Source organism: Pongo pygmaeus, chromosome Y (assembly GCF_028885625.2).
Source record: "Pongo pygmaeus isolate AG05252 chromosome Y, NHGRI_mPonPyg2-v2.0_pri, whole genome shotgun sequence".
In the NCBI taxonomy this organism is placed as follows: Eukaryota; Metazoa; Chordata; class Mammalia; order Primates; family Hominidae; genus Pongo; species Pongo pygmaeus.
The window spans coordinates 4,413,281-4,433,777 of NC_072397.2; the positions used below are offsets into that span (position 1 = coordinate 4,413,281).

At 33.4% G+C, this 20,497-nt stretch overlaps 1 protein-coding gene across 20 annotated transcripts in view; it reads right to left on the bottom strand.

Moving 5' to 3' along the window:
* The window catches only part of UTY (ubiquitously transcribed tetratricopeptide repeat containing, Y-linked), a 234,468-nt gene that overhangs the window by 146,148 nt on the left and 67,823 nt on the right, over positions 1 to 20,497 (bottom strand). For all 20 annotated transcript variants that reach the window (XM_063660969.1, XM_063660967.1, XM_054473301.2 and 17 more), the window contains exons 7-8: positions 8,427 to 8,481; positions 5,211 to 5,245 (exon numbers count right to left, since the gene is read on the bottom strand). In XM_063660969.1, coding sequence (XP_063517039.1) covers positions 5,211 to 5,245; positions 8,427 to 8,481 — 90 coding nt within the window. The remainder of the gene's footprint in view (positions 1 to 5,210; positions 5,246 to 8,426; positions 8,482 to 20,497) is intronic.

Consider the following 20,497-nt stretch of genomic DNA (forward strand, 5'->3'; position numbering starts at 1 on the left):
GTGCCCCCACCCAAATCCCATCTTCAATTGTAATCTCACTAATACCCACATGTCAAGGGAGAGACCAGGTGCATGGGGGTGGTTTCCTCCATGCTGTTCTTGTGATAGTGAGTTCTCACAAGATCTAATGGTTTTATCAGGGGCTCTTCCGTCTCTGCTTGACAATTCTCCTTTCTGCAGCCTTGTGAAGAAGGTGCCTTGTTTTCCCTCACCTTCTGCCATGATTCTAAGTTTCCGTAAGCCTCCCCAGCCATGCAGAACTGTGAGTCAATTAAACCTCTTTCTAAATTTCCCAGTCGGGTATGTCTTTATCAGCATTATGAAAACTGACTAATATAGCCATCCTAAGATATGCAGTGATATTTCATGATGGATTTGATTTGAAATTCCCTGATCAGTTCTACTAAGCAGTGTGTCATATACCTGTTGACCATTAGCATACTTTCTTTGGAAAAATGTCAATCCAGGTCCTTTTGCCCACTTTTACTTGTACGTTACTTTTTGGTTACTAAGTAATATGAGTTTTGGAGATATTTGGGGTATTAACCCTTATTGGAATTTATGGTTGGCAAGTACCATCTCCCAAACTCCCAGGATGCTTTTAACTTTGTTGATTGCTTTCTTTACTGTATACAAGCTTTTCAGTTTGATGCAATCCACCTATTTTTGCTTCAATTACCTATGTCTTTAGTGCCACATCCAGAAAAATCACTGCTAAGATCAATGTCATGCACCTTTCCCTGCTCTTTTCTTCTATTATGGTTTTAAGTCTTATGTTTCTAAGTCCTCAATTCATTTTGAGTTGCTTTTTGTGTATGATGTAAGATAAAAATCTAATTCTATTTTTATATATGTGGATGTCCAGTTTTCCCAAAAAAAGACTATCCTTTTCCACTGTATTTTCTTGGATCCTTTGTCAATTATTAGCTGACCCTATGTATGTGGGGTTTTCTTCCAGGCTTTCAATAAAGTACCATTGGTCTATGCATCTTTTTACATACCAGTCACTATCTTACGATTTTCATTACTATCACTTTATAACATACTCTGAAATCAGGAAGTGTAATGGCCTAGCCTTGTTTATCTTGTCCAAGATTCTGTTAGTCCTTCCGGGTGTCATTTGATTCCACACAAATTTTCCAATAGTTTTTTGTATTTCCGTGCAAATGCCATTAGAATTTTGAGACATCACTTAGTGTAGTATGTACATTAGATAAATACTGATTCTTCTAATCCATGAACATGGAGAGACCTTGCTATTTATTTCTGTCATCTTCAGCTTCCTTCACTGATGTTTAACATATTTCAGGCTACAGATCTTTCCATTTCTTTTGGGGATGATTCATTATTAACACATACAAATACTATGATATCTGTATGTTAATTTTGTATCCTGAGGCTTTAATAAATTTGGTTTTGTTTTCTTTTTGGTTCTAATAATTTTTCCTGGAGGTGTTAATTAGGTTTTTTTTTTTTTCATCTACATGATCACGACTTCCGCAAACCAAGACTTCTTTTCCTTTTTCTTCCCAATAAGTATTTCTCTATCTCTTTATCATAACTAACGGCTCTGGCTAGGACTTCTAGTACTATGTGGAACAGGAGGACTAAAAGTGAGCATCCTTGTCTTGCTCCTGATTTTAGTGAAAAAGCTTTCCATTATCCCCAAATGAGTATGATGTTAACTACAGATCTGTGATATATGGCCTTAATTATATTGAGATACATTCCTTATGTAATTCATTGAGAATTTTTATCATGAGAAAACACTGAGTTTTTGTCAAATGCTTTTAATCCAGTCACTGAGATAATCATATAATAATCTGTCTTTTATGTTTATGTAGTATATCACATTGATTAGTTTGTCAATGTTTGCATGATCATTACATCCTATGGATAATTCCCTCTTGATCATAGTATGTTAGCCTTTCAATGTGTAACTGAATTTGGATTGGTAATATTTTTTAGTACTTTCATCTCTTGTTAGTATTTTTGCTGGTATTTTGTTAAGAACTTACAATGATTTTAGCAATTAATGTAATCACCATAACAACACAGTAAGTGTAAACCATATGTTTATCCAAAAAGCTACAAAGCCTATTTAACTGGCTATTGAAAGATTAAGAAATAGAACAGCTCAGCAAATTTAAGAAAATGTAATTAACAGGTGACAAAAGATACTAAAAAGATATGAGAAAACCTAGCTGACAGTCTTTCATTTACTGATTAAAAATTAGGAAAACCAAAAGAACCTACATACGTACTCACACAATACTACATTTTACATTTCAGCCTACTTATGGAAGATAAATGCTTGTAACAGAATTTTTTAAATGAGGAGGACTCTCTTATATTAACAAGTAAGGTTATCACCGAGATAAAGAATTCCACTGAATATGTCCATTAACATGAAGTTACCATATGAAAGCACACTACCTATTTTTCCACTTCTGAGAAGATTCTACTCAGTTTAGACTTCATGTCCCCCCTCTATTTTACTGACCTCTACTACACAAACAGGTATAGTCTAATTTTTAAAGATTCAAATATAAAAATTCCGTAACTTCAGTGATTACTCACTGAATAATTTTTTATATTTGCAGCTTTAAAAATTACACTATATGTCATTTAAAATTCATACATTTCTTTCCTTTGATACAAATTTAGATTATTTTAATACCTCCAACTGTACAAACAATACTAATAGGTAGAATGCACTTAAAATTAGTTCCTCCGTATCATGTGATATGTGTCCACACCCAAATCTCACCTTGAATTGTAGTTCCCATAATCCCCATGTACCATGCGGAGGGACCCAGTGGGAGATATTAATAATTTAATAATGGAGGCAGTTACCCTCATGCTATTCTCATGATACTGAGTGAGTTCTCACAAGATCTGGTGGTTTTATACGAGGCTTTTTCCCCATTGCTCACCACTTCTCCTTCCTGTCACCAGGTAAAGAAGGATGTGTTTGTTTCTCCTTCCACCATGATTGTAAGTTTCTTGAGGCCTCCCCAGCCATGCTGAATTCTGAGTCAATTAAACCTCTTTCCTTTATAAATTACCCAGTTTTGGGGATGTCTTTATTAGCAGCATGAGAAAAGACTAATACATCAGGCATGTTTAATGTTAGAATCAAAAACAGTTTCAAGGTATTTTACTGTCAAGTACAATTTTCACCAGCTCTTCTCATTTATTGGGGTCATAAAAAATTATCTAACTGGGGCCAAGCACAGTGGCTCACACCTGTAATCCCAGCACTTCGCAAGGCTGAAGCACGAGGATCACTTCATCCCAGGTGTTTTGAGACCAGCTTTAAAAACACAGCAAGACCCTACCTGTAATAAAAATTAAAATAAACTGGCTGGGAATGTTAGTAGTCCTACTTACTCCAGGGGCTGAAGAGGGAGGATGGCTTGAGCCCAGGAGTTCAAGGCTGCAGTGAACTAAAATTGTCCCCTTAATGCACTCCAGCTTGGGCAACAAGGGACAATTGGTCTCTTAAAAAATAAAATAATAAAATTCCTTTTCCTATATCAAAAGATTAAGAAAATGTTTTTAAAAGAGCAACAACATAATAAATGAAAAAAAATACATACCCAAAACTTGGAATAGCAGGTTAAGAATTTTTATTCATGACACTCACGTAAAAAGATGGGCAATTCTTAACCCATTTATGCCTAGTGTTCCATTATTGGAATGCTAAGCGTGTGGGGGTTACTTATATCTTACTGCTTAAGGTCATCGCCAAGGTATGACTGCAAAAATTCAACAAATTGTAACTTCCAGCATTAATGGATTTAAATGCATTTTGTAAAACAAAATCAATCCCTAGGCTAGAATATCCCAAACTGAAGGTGTGTCAACTTTGATTCAATAAATCTCTAAGGCCACCGTGTGTATCTCATGGAGCACAGGGAGAAGTGAAGTAGAGAAACATATAGATAATTCTTAAAAACTTCCCATGAAGCTTGTCACAGATGAGTTAAAGAACCAGCCAGTTAAATGTTCTGTATCTTATTGCACGCAACTCATAGTAATATGAAAAATGGAAAATATGAGCATCTTTCCCATCTTGGATAAAATCCTGCATCAAATCTACTTCTCTACATCACTATTTTCCACTTGTACTAGAAACATAAGGGTAGACCTAAAAAATTACATACGTGTGTAATAAGCTTTCCCCACCATGAAATTGTTTTTTGTTTTTCCTTAAGACAGGGTCTCACTCTGCCACAGAAGCTATAGTGCAGTATCACACCACACTGCAGCCTCTGACTCTTCGAGCAGACCTCCAGTCTCAGCCCTCAAAGTAGCTGGAACTACAGGCACATGCCACTACACTTGGCTAACTATTAATTGTAGAGACCAGTCTCACTATGTTGCCCAGGCTGGTCTCAAACACCTGGGCTCAAGAGGTATTCCTGCATCAGCCTCTCAAAATGCTGCAATTAAGACATGAGCCACCATGCCCAACATGGTTATTAAATCTTTCTTTATTTCACAATTTAAATTCAAAACGTTCAGCTACTCATAATATTAAGAAATGCTACCATTTTTTTTAAGTCTACCAACTCCACCACAAACTGTAAATCCGTATGTTACTATAGTTTAAATATTATAATAAAATCTGCTATACAAAGCAAAATATTTTTTTAAAAAAAGCTGAAATAACTTTAAAAACAAAACAGACTTGAACTAATGGTAACTATCATTTCAAATGGTATGATTTTAAAAGATACCTCAATCTTAAAGAAAAACAGAAAACCTCAATAACAGTGACTTATTACAATCATTCATGAATATTTTAAAACAAAAGTAGACATTACATCCAGGGTTAGATGAAAGCTTCTTAAATAAAAGTATAGAGGCAAATTATATTAAGTCAAAGCACCCATACATAGCAAGTATTGTATTTAGGAAATAAATTAAAATACAGAGTTTAAGGTAGTTACAGAAACTGCTATATATACATTAAACACAAATCTCAAATTCCTTCATTTGTCTTTAACAATTTGTTCACTAAACAAAATTTCAAACACATTTAATGAGGAGTAAAATACAAAATATATGCAAGAGTATAATATCCACAACTCAAATTGTCTAATATATTTATTTTATTTAAAGCCTGATATTTTCAAGTACATTTCATTTCATCTAAAGCATAGGTGACTGTTTTATTCTTGTTCTTAAGTTAAAACACTTACCTGGGTTTCATACAAATGGGCAATATGAAATTGAACTGCAATGGATCATGGGAAAAGATCAGTTACAATACAGTCTAACGAAATAAAGTAACAAAAAGTAGGGATAATATAAAATGTCAGACATATGCAAACGCTAAAACTATAGAACACACATTTGACTAGGGGTGCAACTTCTGTTTTAAACAGAATGCAAAATTAACAAACAAAATGCAATTAAACCTAACAAAGATCATGCCAAGAAAAACAATCAATATAAAAGATTAAGTAATATTGTAACCAATTTATTTATAACTCTAATAATCATTAAAATCTGCAATAGGTAAGTATACGTCATAAAAAGTTCTTAATCAGAGTATTAAGGAAACACAAGCATTTAAGTTTACATATCTTGACACATGGTATTCAAAATTTTACGTTAAAAACATAATATTTACTCTGCAATCAAGGAATGTTTTTCAATGTGTATGCTTTTTCTTTATATTCAATCTTTAATTAACAACTTTTTTTAAGTTATAGATCAAATACTAGTAACAACATAAGGAAACTTAGTGCTCTTTTAATTCTTCAGAAATAGATCACCGTAGTCGAGAACAAACACAAATGGTCAAACTACCTAAAAAGCAAGACTTCAAAATAATTTATTTGAAGACTCAAATAAGCAGAATATTTGGCTTCTTTTTGCAGCCCTTCTTGATGCCCAATTACCCAACACGAGAGCATACAACAAAATCACAATGGATAATTACAAGTCCAACTATTTGAATTTTATAGTTTTTATTCATCCATGATAAACACCTTTTCTTGTTTTAGGATATATCTTTTAAAACTTTCAAATTTATAAACAGAATATTTATATTTTTAAAGAAAAGTCCCATAGCAATCATGAAATTCTGACATCCCTTTGTCTCTCCTCCCTTCTGAATCTTCCCTCCTTGCTTCTCCTCACTCATTTCTCTCAATGTCCTAAAAATAAATTATACCTGGGATGGTTGATATAATTACCAATTCCTAGCTAAACTCTTTCAGATTTTGGTGTAGTGAACCTGGGTAAATGTCTGGAAAGCAGCCTCTTTAATATGCTCCACAGCTTTCCAATAAGTTCCCCATATCTAACATTGGAGAATAATGCATTAGATAACCATAAATTCCTTTCCATAAGAGAAAAATTACTCCAAAATTTTGTAATTAACTAAAATCAAACAAATTTTCTGAAACTAAGTTATTGCTTTGTAAAAACAGACAAAAATATAAAAAGTTAAGTAATGAGCCATAAAATAAAAGAAAAATCATTCTGTATGATTTCAAGATAATAACCTCTCCCCCTCCAAAAAAAAAGCAACAAAAGAAAAAAGTCATATAATATGTACACACATCCACTGTGGTTTACACAGATTGAGAGGTTTTCTTCATCTTCCCTCCCCTTTTCAAACAGAGTTTTCCTTACCACATAAAATCTAGTTAATCAAAATCTCACATCTCTGAACTGCTGGAGAGAAACTGGATGATAGATTAAGAGAAGGAAAAAGTACCAGAGCGGTGGCTTGTGACTGTAGTCCTAGTACTTTGGGAGGCCCTGAGTCTAGGAGTTCAAGAACAGCCTGAGCAACATGGCAAAACCCCATCTCCAGAAAAAATACAAAAAATAAAAATAAAAATATTAGCCAGACATTGCATGCGCCTTAAAGTTCCAGCTACTTGGGAGGCTAAAAGAGGAGGATCACTTGGGCCTGGGAGATAAAGGCTTCAGTGAGCCATGGTTGCACCAAATGCACTCAGCCTGGTCAACAGAGTGAGACCCTGTCTCAAAAGACAAAGCAAAATTAAAACACACACACACACACACACACACACACACACACACACACACACACACACACACACACACACACACACACACACACACACACACACACACACACACACACACACACACACACACACACACACACACACACACACACACACACACACACACACACACACACACACACACACACACCGCAAAGAGAAAACCAAAAACCAAAAACTATGTCCCATATTCCCCATATCTGTACCCACCAAATAAAGATAATAGAAAAGATTAGTGGTAACTGGCATCCTAATACTATCTGAACTTAAAATACACATTTAGGCTGGAGTCCCAGGTCTCTCACCTCATCATCCCATAAAATACAACATCATCTTTTGTAGGATAAAAATCTCCACCTTTCATCCTTCTGTTTTTTTTTTTTTCTTAAGACAGCATCTTGCTTTGACACCCTGGCGTGCAGTAGCACAAACTCGCCTCACTGCAATGTCCGCCTCCCAGGTTCAGGCAATTCTCCTGCCTCAGCCTCCTGGGTGACTGGGATTTCAAGTTGCACCACTACACCTGGCTAATTTTTGTATTTTTAGTAGAGATGGAGTTTCTACCACGTTGGCCAGGCTAGTCTCAAACTACTGACCTCAGGTATCAACCCACCTAGGCCTCCCAAAGTGTTGGGATTACAGGCGTGAGTCACTGCTCCCAGCCCATGTTTCATTCTTATCTGTACATTAAAAAGGAGTGTAACTATATAACTAGGTATACTCAATATGGCAATATTCAATTATAGACTCAAATAGGTAAAACAATGGACACAAAAAGGTCTTTAATATTCTAACATTTTATTACAAAGGAAAATCACATAATTTAAATTTTTATATTCTTTTTAAATGTGTTTTTTCCCCAAAATTTTAACTGTAGCCATTCATCTTAAAGAGTTCAAAAAACAGTATTTATTTTTTAAATTACACATTTTTAACTTATTCAGGTTTTGTTTAAAATTGGCTTTGAAAACTTTTGATTTTTGCAACATCACCAAATACACAAAAAAGTTTCAAAAAATAGTCAAGCTTATGGTATGTACAAATCCTAAAATATTAAAAGGTGAAGTAATTTATTAATACGAAAACACAGGTACCACAAAGGGAGAAAAACTACTGAAGTAGGTAATCACTATTTGTTAGTGCTCTGTGACATACCAGTCATTTCTATAGTTATCAAATAATAATACTGATTGTCTTTGGGCAAGAAAAATAGTACCCGAATCAACTCAACTCCAGTGATTTAAACTCTCTGAATCAGGCACATGACTTCTCACTTTTCTTCTCAAGAATGAACAGAAACAAAGGTATCAGTAGACAAAAAGGTATCAATATTCTTTGCTCGAAAGCATTTTATTTTAAAATACTTACTTTCAGCACTGGACAAAGTACATGGATTACAGTCAATCAAGGCTAACTGAAAATGCTGCAAGAGAAAAGTAAAAATATTAATGCACTAAACTGAGTTGCATAAAATGACATTTTCTATTTTAGCCTTTCAATGTCTATCATAAAATAACAAAGCTATGCTATACACCAATGCACTACACTCAACCAAATAAAATTACTACAATTCCAAATTTATTGTGGAAAATGTTAAGTGTTAATCAAGTTATTTCCATGAGATAGTTAAGAATGGAGGCTGTATGGAAGAATTTACTATATTTATATTTTTGTTTTATTAAAAAACTTCACATATTTGAGTCTTCCAGTAAACAAAATATTAAGGTATAAAATTAGACATGTACTTCGTTATTTTAAAATCTGGAAAATACAATTATATTTTTAGAGCATTATAGCTTGAGACCTGAACTTTAGAAACCAACTTAGATAATATGAGAATTAACGTAAAGAATAAAACATACCTGTTTTTACTGATTCTTCAATGTCAGTGTACTTCAGAACATTTAAAACCTGTATGTACAACCTACTTATACATATCAAGTAACCTATTTTCAAATTCACATGTGAAATGTAGTTGTTCTTTGCCGATAAATTTTTTTTTTCATTTATTGACAAAAGAAGAAATTGGACCTCAAGCACTGAAAGCAGGGTGCTTTTAAACATATTTAAATCAGGGTGCTAAACATTTTAAATGTATGTAAATTATGTGTATAAAATATCTAATCATTCATGAAATATTAAAACACTTATATTTCTACTCTAAATATACCATATAAGCCTATGCAGAATGCAAACCAACTTCTAATTCTCTGTCTACAGATAGAATGAATAACTGTTAAAATCATACAGTAACATTTGATGTTTATAATCTATGAACTACTTAACTAAAGATAATATGCCCTAAAACTCTTTTAAATAAAAAATGCATACATCTCTTTCAAACATTCTATAAACTATTCCCATAAATATTCAATTTTCAGAGCCTCCACTAACTTTCAAAAATAATCAACCATGATACCAACAAAGAACAAGTTACTTTAAAAGTAAACTACAAAAAGATCATTATTTACAATGAAAGTATTAACACTGTACTAAAGATACTAATATTTAATGTTTAAAATGACACTATACATAGAACGTAAGTTCTTTGTAAAAATAAATTATATTCAACAATGTTTAAAAACTAAGTTTCAAGGGAATAAATGTGGGAATCACTGAGAACCTAAATATGCCTAGTCAAGTTGAGAACTGCCAATTAACAAAGAACAAAATTAATGTCTGCTACATGATACTACAATCAAAGAATCATCACAAATAGCACCATGAGAGTGAACACTTTGGCTAGCAGACATAGGCTTGGCATCTGTGTTATAATATTTAAGTCAGGCTTTTCAGCAAATGGTGTTTGAAAAACTAAGTATCTGTATGAAAATAAAGTTGGGCCTGTTACGTCATATGCAAAAGTTAGCTTAAAATGGATCAGAGATGTAAACTTAACAGCTAAAACTATTAAAGTCTTAGAACAATAAGCAGGAAAAACCTTTATGACACTGAATTTGGCAGTGTTTTCTTGGACATGATGCCAGAGACACAAGTAACAAAAAAACAGATTTACTTAGCTTCATCAAAATTAAAAACTTTTGTACATGAATGAACCACAATCAAGATACTGCAAAGAAAAAAAAATTGCAAATTATAAACCTAATAAGGACTTAAAATACAGAATACAAAACATGTTACAAAAAGACCCAAAAATTGAAAATAGGCAAAGGACTTGAACAGACATCTCGAATAATATGAATGGCCAATAAATACATGAAAAGATGCTAAAAATTATTAGCTATTAAAAGAAATACAAATCAAAACTACAATGTGATACCAATTCACTCCCATTAGGATAGCTACTATGAAGCAAACAAACAGAAACTAAAAAGTTTTTTTTCCTTTTTTTTTTTCATTTATTGGCAAAGCAATGAAGAAATTGGACCTCAAGCACTGAAAACAGGGACTCAATCTCTGTGTACACCAATGTTCAAGGTAGCACTACTATAGGAGCCAAAATGGAATAACACTAATGTTCACCACAGATTAAAGGATTAAGAAAATGTGGTTTAACTACAGAATAGAAAATTATTCAGCCATATTCATCCCAAAGGAATGGGAAGCTTCTGCCACAGAGTTTGAGGCTGCAGTGAGCTCAGATCACACCACTGTTCTCCAGCTTTGGTGACAGGGTGAGACCCTGTCTCAAAAAAATACAGAAAACAAAAAGGAATTCTGAAACATGTCACAACATTGATGAATACCTGAAATATGCCAAGTAAAATAGGCCAGATAAAAAATGACAAATATTGTACAAGTCAACTTATATAAGACACGCAGAGTTCTACTGAGAGACAGAAAGTAGAATACAGGAACTCCTGGGTACTTGGAGGAAAAGGGAATGGCAAAGTATTGATTTATGGGTAAAAAATTTTTGTATGGGATAATGCAAAGTTCTGAAAATGAAGAGTGGTAATGGTTACACTGCATTGTAAATAATGCCACTGAAATGTACACTAAAATGGCTACCTTATGCATATCTTCCCACAATAGCAACCAAATAAAGAAGACAAAACCTAAAAATATTGCGGCTTCATTTAACTTATGAAGTTACTATTTAACTTCGTTTTTTAAAACTTACTGCTTGAAACACATTCTGAAATTGATAAATTACTCAGAATACAAATAGGCTTTTAATTGTAAATACTTCATCAATCACTAATGAGACAATAGCGTATGAAGAGGTTTAGAATTTGCCACCCCAAAATATGCGATTCTGACATAAAGATTATTTTGAGCCACAGGCAAATAAGAAACAGGTACAATAAAACTGCCTATTCTCCTTTCTGCTTGAAAGGACAGGGTGATTATTAATTTCTGAAGACAACTCTATATTCTTATAAGCCTAAAGGCAGCAAGGAGTAATCTATATAACTTCTACCAAATATTTACCTTTCCAAAATTTGCTTTCCATGGAAACTTCAAGTCCTTCCCTTTGTCTTGTCATTTCTCTATAATTTACTGTTCTTTTGGTTACATCTCACAGCAGCCCATATTGTACACTTCTCTGAGTTACTCACAGAAAGAAAATAAAACTTCAGGACCCTCTAAATTTATGATGCCAAGGGGGAAGTTAAACCCTAGAAACTGAATCACACAGAATGTTTGCAGTTCTGTTTCTTACAGTTTCTTAGATAATAGCTCCTGCTCATTGATCTTGTTCAGTAAATAACTAGAAGACACCAGACATTCCCCATTCCAATCACTGATCTTTGAGATTAATTGTCCTTTTATTGGCCTAATTCAGACGGGATGGTGCCCAAGATCCCATGACAGTTACATCTTTAGTGTGAAATGCTGAATATACCTTTCCTGAAAGAAAAAGACTACCTCAACAAATCAGATTTTTGTTAACTCTGAAGTAAGCCTTATATAGAAAGCTTTGTCTGTATAAGCAAACCCAAACTTCTACACTTTGGAAAACTTACTTCCTTTCTATGGAATCTGTGTTTGCAGGGACCTTAGCTTTGCAGTTGAATAAACTCTCCTTAAACATTATGCTGACCTTTTTGATTACTTAGGTTGACATTCATCATCACAAAGTTCTCCAGTGTATAATGTGTAATGCACACATTAATAAATTTATTTTTCTCTTGTTAGTTTTTCTATCAGTCTAATATGCAGGGCCCCAACCAACAAACCTAAAAATAAATGAAGGCTAAAGTTTTTCTTTTCATATAAGATCAAAACAATTGCAGACATTGGAAATAAAAAGCTCAAAAAAAAAATTGGACTGTATCAATGTCAATTTCCTAGATGTTAAACTTTGAGAAAAACTGATGGGTATAGTAGGATCTTTGTTTGTATTACCTTTTATAATGATACATACATATTTTTGAAATAAAAAATAATAAAAGAAAACTGGGAAATAAAAACCTTATTTCCTGAGGAAAAACCCAACATTTGAACACCGTGAACATTGTTTTTATTTTCTCTTAGTGCTGTAGTTTGAATATTCTGTTCAAAACTCATGTTGAAATTTAATTGGCACTGTGACATTATTAAGAGGTGATTAGATCATAAGGGCTCTCTCATGAATAGATCAATGCTGTCATCAAAAGAGTGGGTTCCTTAGAAAAAGGGTGAGTTTCACCTGATATCTTTCTATCTTGCTTGTAATGTGACGCCTTCCACCATCTTCTGACACAGCAAGAAGGCTCTCTTCAGACATGGTCCCAAGATCTAGGACTTCCTAGCCTCTAGAACTTCATGTCGAATAAATCTCTTTATAAATTACCCAGTCTCTAGTACTCCATTGCAGGGGCAGAAATGAACTAAGATACTTGGTTTGCAAACCGCAATGTGGATCCTTAACATGCTAATAGAGCAAGACAATACAGACTATTTTTTAAGTATATGAAGTATTGGAAGTACAGCATACTTACTCTCCTCAACATAAAAACAGAAGCATAAAAGCCACACTTCAGACTATACTATATTTTTAAGTAAAATCTGTCTTGAAACCATATTATTAAATATATGAGAACATGGGCCTTTCCTACACAAGTCACCACAGGACAGAAACTGGCCTGAAAAGAAAATAACTTGGCCAGGTGCAGTGGCTCACTCCTGTAATCCCAGCACTTTGGGAGGCCAAGGTGGGTGGATCACCTGAGGTCAGGAGTTCAAGACCAGCCTGACCAATATGGTGAAACCCTGTCTCTACTAAAAATACAAAAATTAGCCAGGCGTAGTGGCAGGCTCCTGCAGTTCCAGCTACTCGGGAGGCTGAGAGAGGAGAATTGTTTGAATCCGGGAGGCAAAGGTTGCAGTGAGCTGAGATAACGCCACTGCACTCCAGCCAGGGTGACAAAACCAAGACTCCGTCTCAAAAAAAAAAAAAGGAAAAAGAAAATAACTTCTAAGATTACAGCACTTTAGTACTATTTTAGTAAAACCTAAAGAAAAAAGAGAGGTATATAATTCAAATGACTCAGCCTTCATTTAATTTGTCAGTATTCAAGATCTGCCAGGAGCAGTAAAAAATTTGAATGCTACGGTAAAATTACTGCTTTACTATTCCACACCCCCAAACAGCATAAAATGCCAAACATTTTTAAACAGCAAACATTTTGAAAATACATATTTCAAAACATGCATGAGAAAAGACTTTAAAAACTGATTACGTATTTATAAAAAATAAAACAGTCATGCACAACACCTCACATTACAAAAAGCTAAATTAAATACCACGAACCAAAAAAGTAAACATTAAGACAGTAAAGGAAATGAGACAAAATGATATAACCTCTTGTCTTCATTTTCAGTATCCAATCCTCAAACTAGAGTCACCCAATCCTCAAATTAATGACTAAGCTTAAGAATGATCTTTCCAAAAACAAATTACCAATTAAACCATGTTTGTGAAGACATGAATACTCTATTGCTGCAAAATACAGTTCTGTATCTCTAGCTGTAGCAATTATCCCAATAGAAATTCTGTATCTCCACCAAGATGCTCACAGTTCAGTCTCATCCAAATTTTGCTCTCATGAAGCAAAACTCCAGTCAAATTGCAATATTTCCCATTTCTTACAAGCGGAAGGGTCAGCCAAGGTAATCTAAACCACCCGTAATACTTCCTCTACTCCCTCATTGGTTTGTTGTCTGTCTCAGCAAACATCATCTCATCCTCTAAAAAGAATCTTAGGCTAGGATTCAAACCTGCATTACAAAGCCTTTTCTGGATTTCCCCAGGCAATAATTTCTGCTGCCTCGATAGCAGTTCGATAAAAATGTTTTTGTACTAGGTATATAGAAATATTAGAAATAACTCAATAAAATATGATACTAATTTTAAAATCAATTTTAATATAACCATTCTCTATTAAAACCAAATAAAAATATCTGTGTACTATTACAGCATTTTTCCTTCACATTCTAGGAAAGCAATGTATCATATTATGCATCTGCTGAATGTAACCTACGCTAATTAAAGAAGCATTTCTCAAGCCCATCTACAATGCATCTAAATACAAAACACGGCCACTAAAAATGAAGTTATCAAGTAGTTATTTCACACAACTCAGAATACAGTGGCTCATGTCCTCAAACTTGAGGAATACATTCCAAGACCTCTAATGGATGCCAGTAATCTTGGATAGTACTGAACCCTACAGATACAACGTTTTTTCATTCTGGTAACTGAAAACAGCTACTAAGTGACTAATGGGCAAGCTAATATATACAGCCTGGATATGATGGACAAAAGGATGATTTCATCATGCTATTCAGAAGGGTGCAAGATTTAAAACTTTTTTTTTTTTTTTTTTTTTTTGAGACGGAGTCTCCTTCTGTCGCCAGGCTGGAGTGCAGTGGTGGGATCTCAGCTCACTGGAACCTCCACCACTCAGGTTCAAGGGATTCTCCTGCCTCAGCCTCCCAAGTAGCTGGGACTACAGGCACACGCCACCATGCCCAGCAAATTTTTGTATTTTCAGTAGAGACAGTGTTTCATTCTGTTGGCCAGAATGGTCTCAATCTCTGGACCTCATGACCTGCCTGCCTCAGCCTCCCAAAGTGCTAGGATTACAGGCATGAGCCACTATGCCCAGTGACAATTTAAAACTTATGAATTGCTTGTTTCTGTTTATTTCTCTTTATTTTCCATTTAATATCTCTGGCCAAGGTTGCAGGTAAATGACCTCAGAAAACAACAATGTGGGTAAGGGGGGACTACTGTATACCTATATGCTTTACTAATCTTTAATAATTTCCTTATAGAAAGCCAGGCACAATGGCACACACCTGTAGTCCCAACTACTTGGGAGTCCGAGATGGAAGGATCACTTTGGGCCAGGAATTCCATGCATTGTACTATGATCATGCCTGTGAATAGCCACTGCATTCAATCCTGGAAAACAGTGACAGCCAGTCTCTTAAAGTATAATTTCCTTAAATAAAACATATTTTAAAATCTCTCATTCTTATTTATGATCAAAAAATGTTATACATCAATGCAGACTTTGAGCTTGGTCAATACTGAGCAAGTAAAGCCCTCAAATATCCTTTTCATTTGACAGGTAACTACATGCCTACTAAGGCCACATATTATGCATATAACAATAAACAAACATAATCCCTCCACCAAAAAGCTCTAGCCAGAGAGAAATATTAAAGTAAATAATTATGCTCATCTGATCAATTCAGCAATGGCAAGAATTTTACATGAAAGTACAAGATGTCCAGCACAGATCCAACCACCTACAAAAGAAGCCTCCTTGAGAAAATGTTATTAAGATAGGACCTGCACGGATAAGTAAAAGTTACCATGAAAGAGTTCTAAAAAATGCATTGCAGAATAACAAGCACCTGTTAAGGGCCCCAAAAAACATGAAGGAGATAATGTGAAATTGTATTGTCTTTTTCTATTCTGAACATAATCATAATAATGACAGAAAACTATTGAAGTGTTTAGGATGAAAAGTGGCAATCTGAGTTCCATTTAAAAATAATCTTTCTTTTTTAACAGACATCACTGCTGCTCCTCAAATTTTAAGTTGTCTTTCCAGACACATAAAAGGATTAACTCAGATCCCTTTGAGTGTCAGGTGTGACCTGGTGAGCTAACAAATCAATTTGCTTAAAGGGAAAAAGATTAAACAGACATTTCTCAAAAGAAGACATACAAGCAACAAACAGGTATATGAAAAAAAGTTCAACATCAATCACTGGGAAAAGCAAATGAAAATTACAGTGAGATATCACCCCATACATTTATTATCAAAAAGACAAAGTATCATGCTGGTCCGGTTATAGAGAAAGGGAACCCTTAACAATACCCGTGGGAATGTAAATTGGTAGAGTCATATGGAAAAAAATAGGCAGATTCTCCTCAAAACTCAAAATAAACTACAATATGATCCAGCAATTCAGCTACTGGGTATTTATCCAAAGGAAATGAAATCAGCAGCTGAAGAGACATCTGTCAAGTTTATTGCAGTATTATTCACAATAGCCAAGATATGAGATCAACCTAAGTGTTCATCAATGATTAAGGCAAGAAAATCTGATATATATGTGTGTGTGTATATATATATGTATATAATACACATACCGTTCATCCATTTAAAAAAAAGAAAGTGTCAGTAAGTTATTTCTTCTTTCAAATTCATGCAGTTACAATCCTGATGAGGAAAAAAAAAATGGTACTGTGCATATCATTTCGCTTAAAGTTGAAGTTTCCAAGAAACTATCTGATGATGTTAAATGAGATCTTAAACTGTACCATCACTTACAGCCACACAGATGAACCTGGAGGACATTAAGACAAATACTGCATGATCTCACTTATTTCAAAACATTGTTAAAAAACCTGATCTTATAAAAATATAGAGTAGAACAGTGGTCATCAGAGGCCAGCAAAGATTGGACGGACAGAATGAAGGAGAGAAATTAATCAAGGGTTACAAAATGACAGGTAGAAAAGAAGAATAATTTCTAGTGTTCTATATAGCATAGCAAGTGGACTACAATAAGCAATATTATATAGTGCGTATCTCAAAATAACTAGAAAAAAGATTCTAAATGTTCTTACCATGAAGAAATGTCTGAGGTGATGAATATGCTAAAACTATGATGTGATCACTACCCAATGTATACATGTGTCAGAAGCATCACACTGTATCCCATAACTATGTCCAATTATTATGTGTCAATTAAAAATAAAATTTAAAAAAATTCTGTTAAATATGACACTCTTTATTTTTATTCAAGGCAGCTTAGTCATCCCAAAATGATCTGAGGAATAAGGCCTGAGTTGTTTGTTATATGCATTTATCTCTTACCACAGCAAATTTTAAGAGTTTAAAAAGTCCTCATTAATAACTCTATTTCATGACTTAATAATGTCAATCACAATTGTGTTCGATGAGTTTTAATCCAGACTCTGCCCTTAAATAAACCTATTTTATATTAGTTTGTAGATAGGGACTGCTGGTGTGTGTGCCTTTATATAATTAAAAGCAATTTCAAAGACCACTTGATCTCTGATCTACATGTGTCTGCTGTCACATTTATCCATTTGATATTTGTTAAGAACCTACATGATACGTCTTAATTTTTTAAGCTTATTTTTGTTATGTGATGCCCAGTACTTAGACAGTATCCTAAATATTGAAGAGCCAAGTAAAATTTTGTCAGATAATTTCATATACCTTATTTACTCACTATGTCTTAGAAGGTGGATATAGTTATTCTATGTCCACAGGTATCGTAAGAACCAATTAGGCACCCCTAGGCAAGGTTACACATTTATTTAAAAGGCAAAATAAAAACAATTTGTGTTTTTAAAAAATGCTTCAAGAGTAATAAAACATGACCTTTTTTTTTGGTCCTGGTTTTGAACATAGGAATGATGCCATAAATCTCATCTTCTTTACCTGTTTTACATCTGCCTCTTAAATCAGCATTTATTATTTTCCACAGCAAATTTTAAGGGGACAATAAATACCTCAGTATGCTCACCAATTATCCTCATTTTCAAACACAAAGGATTTTAAAAATCCAAAAGCTTCTAATGTTGATGTGTGTTCAAATAAATTAGTATATGTAGACATAAGCAAATATTTAGTAAATTTCTATACAATCTTTTTTCCGGCTTTATTGAGGTATGTTTATTGAGGTATATATATATGTACCTCAATAGACTCATAATACCTCAAAATACTGTGTATTTTATATATATATATAATTTTCTATATAAAATTATATATACAAGTTCATATATATACAAATTTTATATATAAGATATATATATATAAAATACTGTGATGTAAACATATACATATATTGTGAAATGTCTACAATAATCAAGCTAGTTAACATATCATCTCACAGTTATTTCCTGTAATACACCACATGTAAGAAGTGGTGAAGGTGGGGGACATTGTGAGAATGCTTAAGATCTACTCTCTTTATGTAATCTTCATTAAATCAAGTAGTTGTACTGGTGTTACTTACTGAAGAATATTGTGTTTCCCATATATATTTGTATATACTATTCCTACCTTCAAGAAACAGTTTTAACAGTTTACCAGTTTATGTAAGTTGTTAGGCATTACATAAAACTATCCGTCAAAATTAACCTTTTTTTTCAAGTAATGATAATCCTCTGCTGCAAATATATACAAAGTATAACAAAATATTAGTAATATCACTTATAGTGAGAGATAATAAAATCTTAAAGATTATCTGAAGAAGGAAAAAACAGAATGTGAAGTAGAAAAGTCACTCTAAAATGGAATAATTCATATATACTTTTAATCTAGTTAATCAATTGACAACTGCTATTTCTACCATGTGTTAAACACACGGAAATTTGATTAATTTCACTTTTTAAAGGATGGATTAAATTCTGTGACAGAAAAACAGAATTCACAAATACTAGATAATGGCTCCAAATTAGAGAAATTTTAGATGGCAGATGAGAAACAGAATTTAAAAAGGACTGATGAGACAAGTAAAATTTTATTTGTCAGGTACTTTCATTTCCTTTACTTATTCACTATGTCCTAGATGTGGGTATAATTATTCTATGTCCCCAGATTATATTAAGAATCAAATAGGCACTTTAGCCAAGGTTACACATTTAATTAAAAGTGTTAACATCAAATTTTAAAATCAAATCTGCTACTTCAGTGCCAGTTAACACTATATTAAAGCTGAATTAAACTATTTCAGTGATACATTTGGCCATTTTCAGGAACATTAATGAAATATAAAGCCCTGGAATGCATGTCATGTATAAACAAAAGAGAGGGAGATCTAGTGCGAAAACTACCTGTATTTTATTTAAATAATTTACCATTTAGAAATATACTCTTTCATGGAACTAAGGGAAGAAAATGAGGTAGAGAACACATGAACTGTAATGAACTTAAATGCTGTTCTCCACCACAATATATCCATTCTGTAACCCTCTTGGAGAACTAAACCTTACTCAAGAATGGGACTGTGAATAATATTAGCCCTCTGATAGGAAATAACTTAATAAGCACATAGTGTATTTCTGGCAAATGATAGGCAAGGCAAACTTTGGAGGCTTTTCACAAAGTTACTACTCATTTTTGAAGACAGCAGCAGGAAATTTTGCCCTTTCCCATACTCTAAATCAAGATAAGAATGATAAATCATATATTTATTGAGCAGTTAGTTATTACCAACATTACTAAGCATCTAAGTCATTACTCTATAATGTCCCTATGAAAATACGCAAAAAAAAGAGTCATTTTAATTACACCTGGTAAGTATCTTCTACCAAACACGGAAAAATCCAAAAGAGAACAAAAGTGAATATGGATCTTTGATGAGGTATCTGTGTATCTGAATCAACTAATCTTGAAGCCTGGACTTCCTATTATGAGTTAGAAATTTTTGAGTTGGAATTTATAAAAATAAAGCCCAAAGTGTCTCTCTGAGTACACTTTGCCAGGAAAACACCTTGCTGTTATACAAATATCATGATAGATTCCATCTTTAGCTATATAAATTACTAACCAACTAAAGAAAACTGGAAACTGTGAAAAGGGAGATATTCATTCTAACTCACACCTTTATTCATGTTAAATGCCAAGTACTTACAGCAATATACAGAAATATCTCTTCCTCAATTAAACTATCGATGCCTATAACAATCTCAACAATAGACAAGGAGTATTTTGATTATGAGGGAAAACTTAAGAAATAAAATTTCAGGATGAGATAAAAATCAAGTAAGATTTTCACACTAAGAGCAAGATTAATGTCGAAAACATCCCAAAACTTTTTAATGCTATACAAATGAAATAAACATCAAAAAGTTGTTAGGTGTTTTAAAAAAATGAAAGATGGGCAAAAACAAAGCAAACAGCATATATCTAAGACTTTTTTTGCTAAAACTAACCTTACTCAAAGGGTTTGTTACCCTTTACATATGACTAAGCAAAGAAAAGCACATA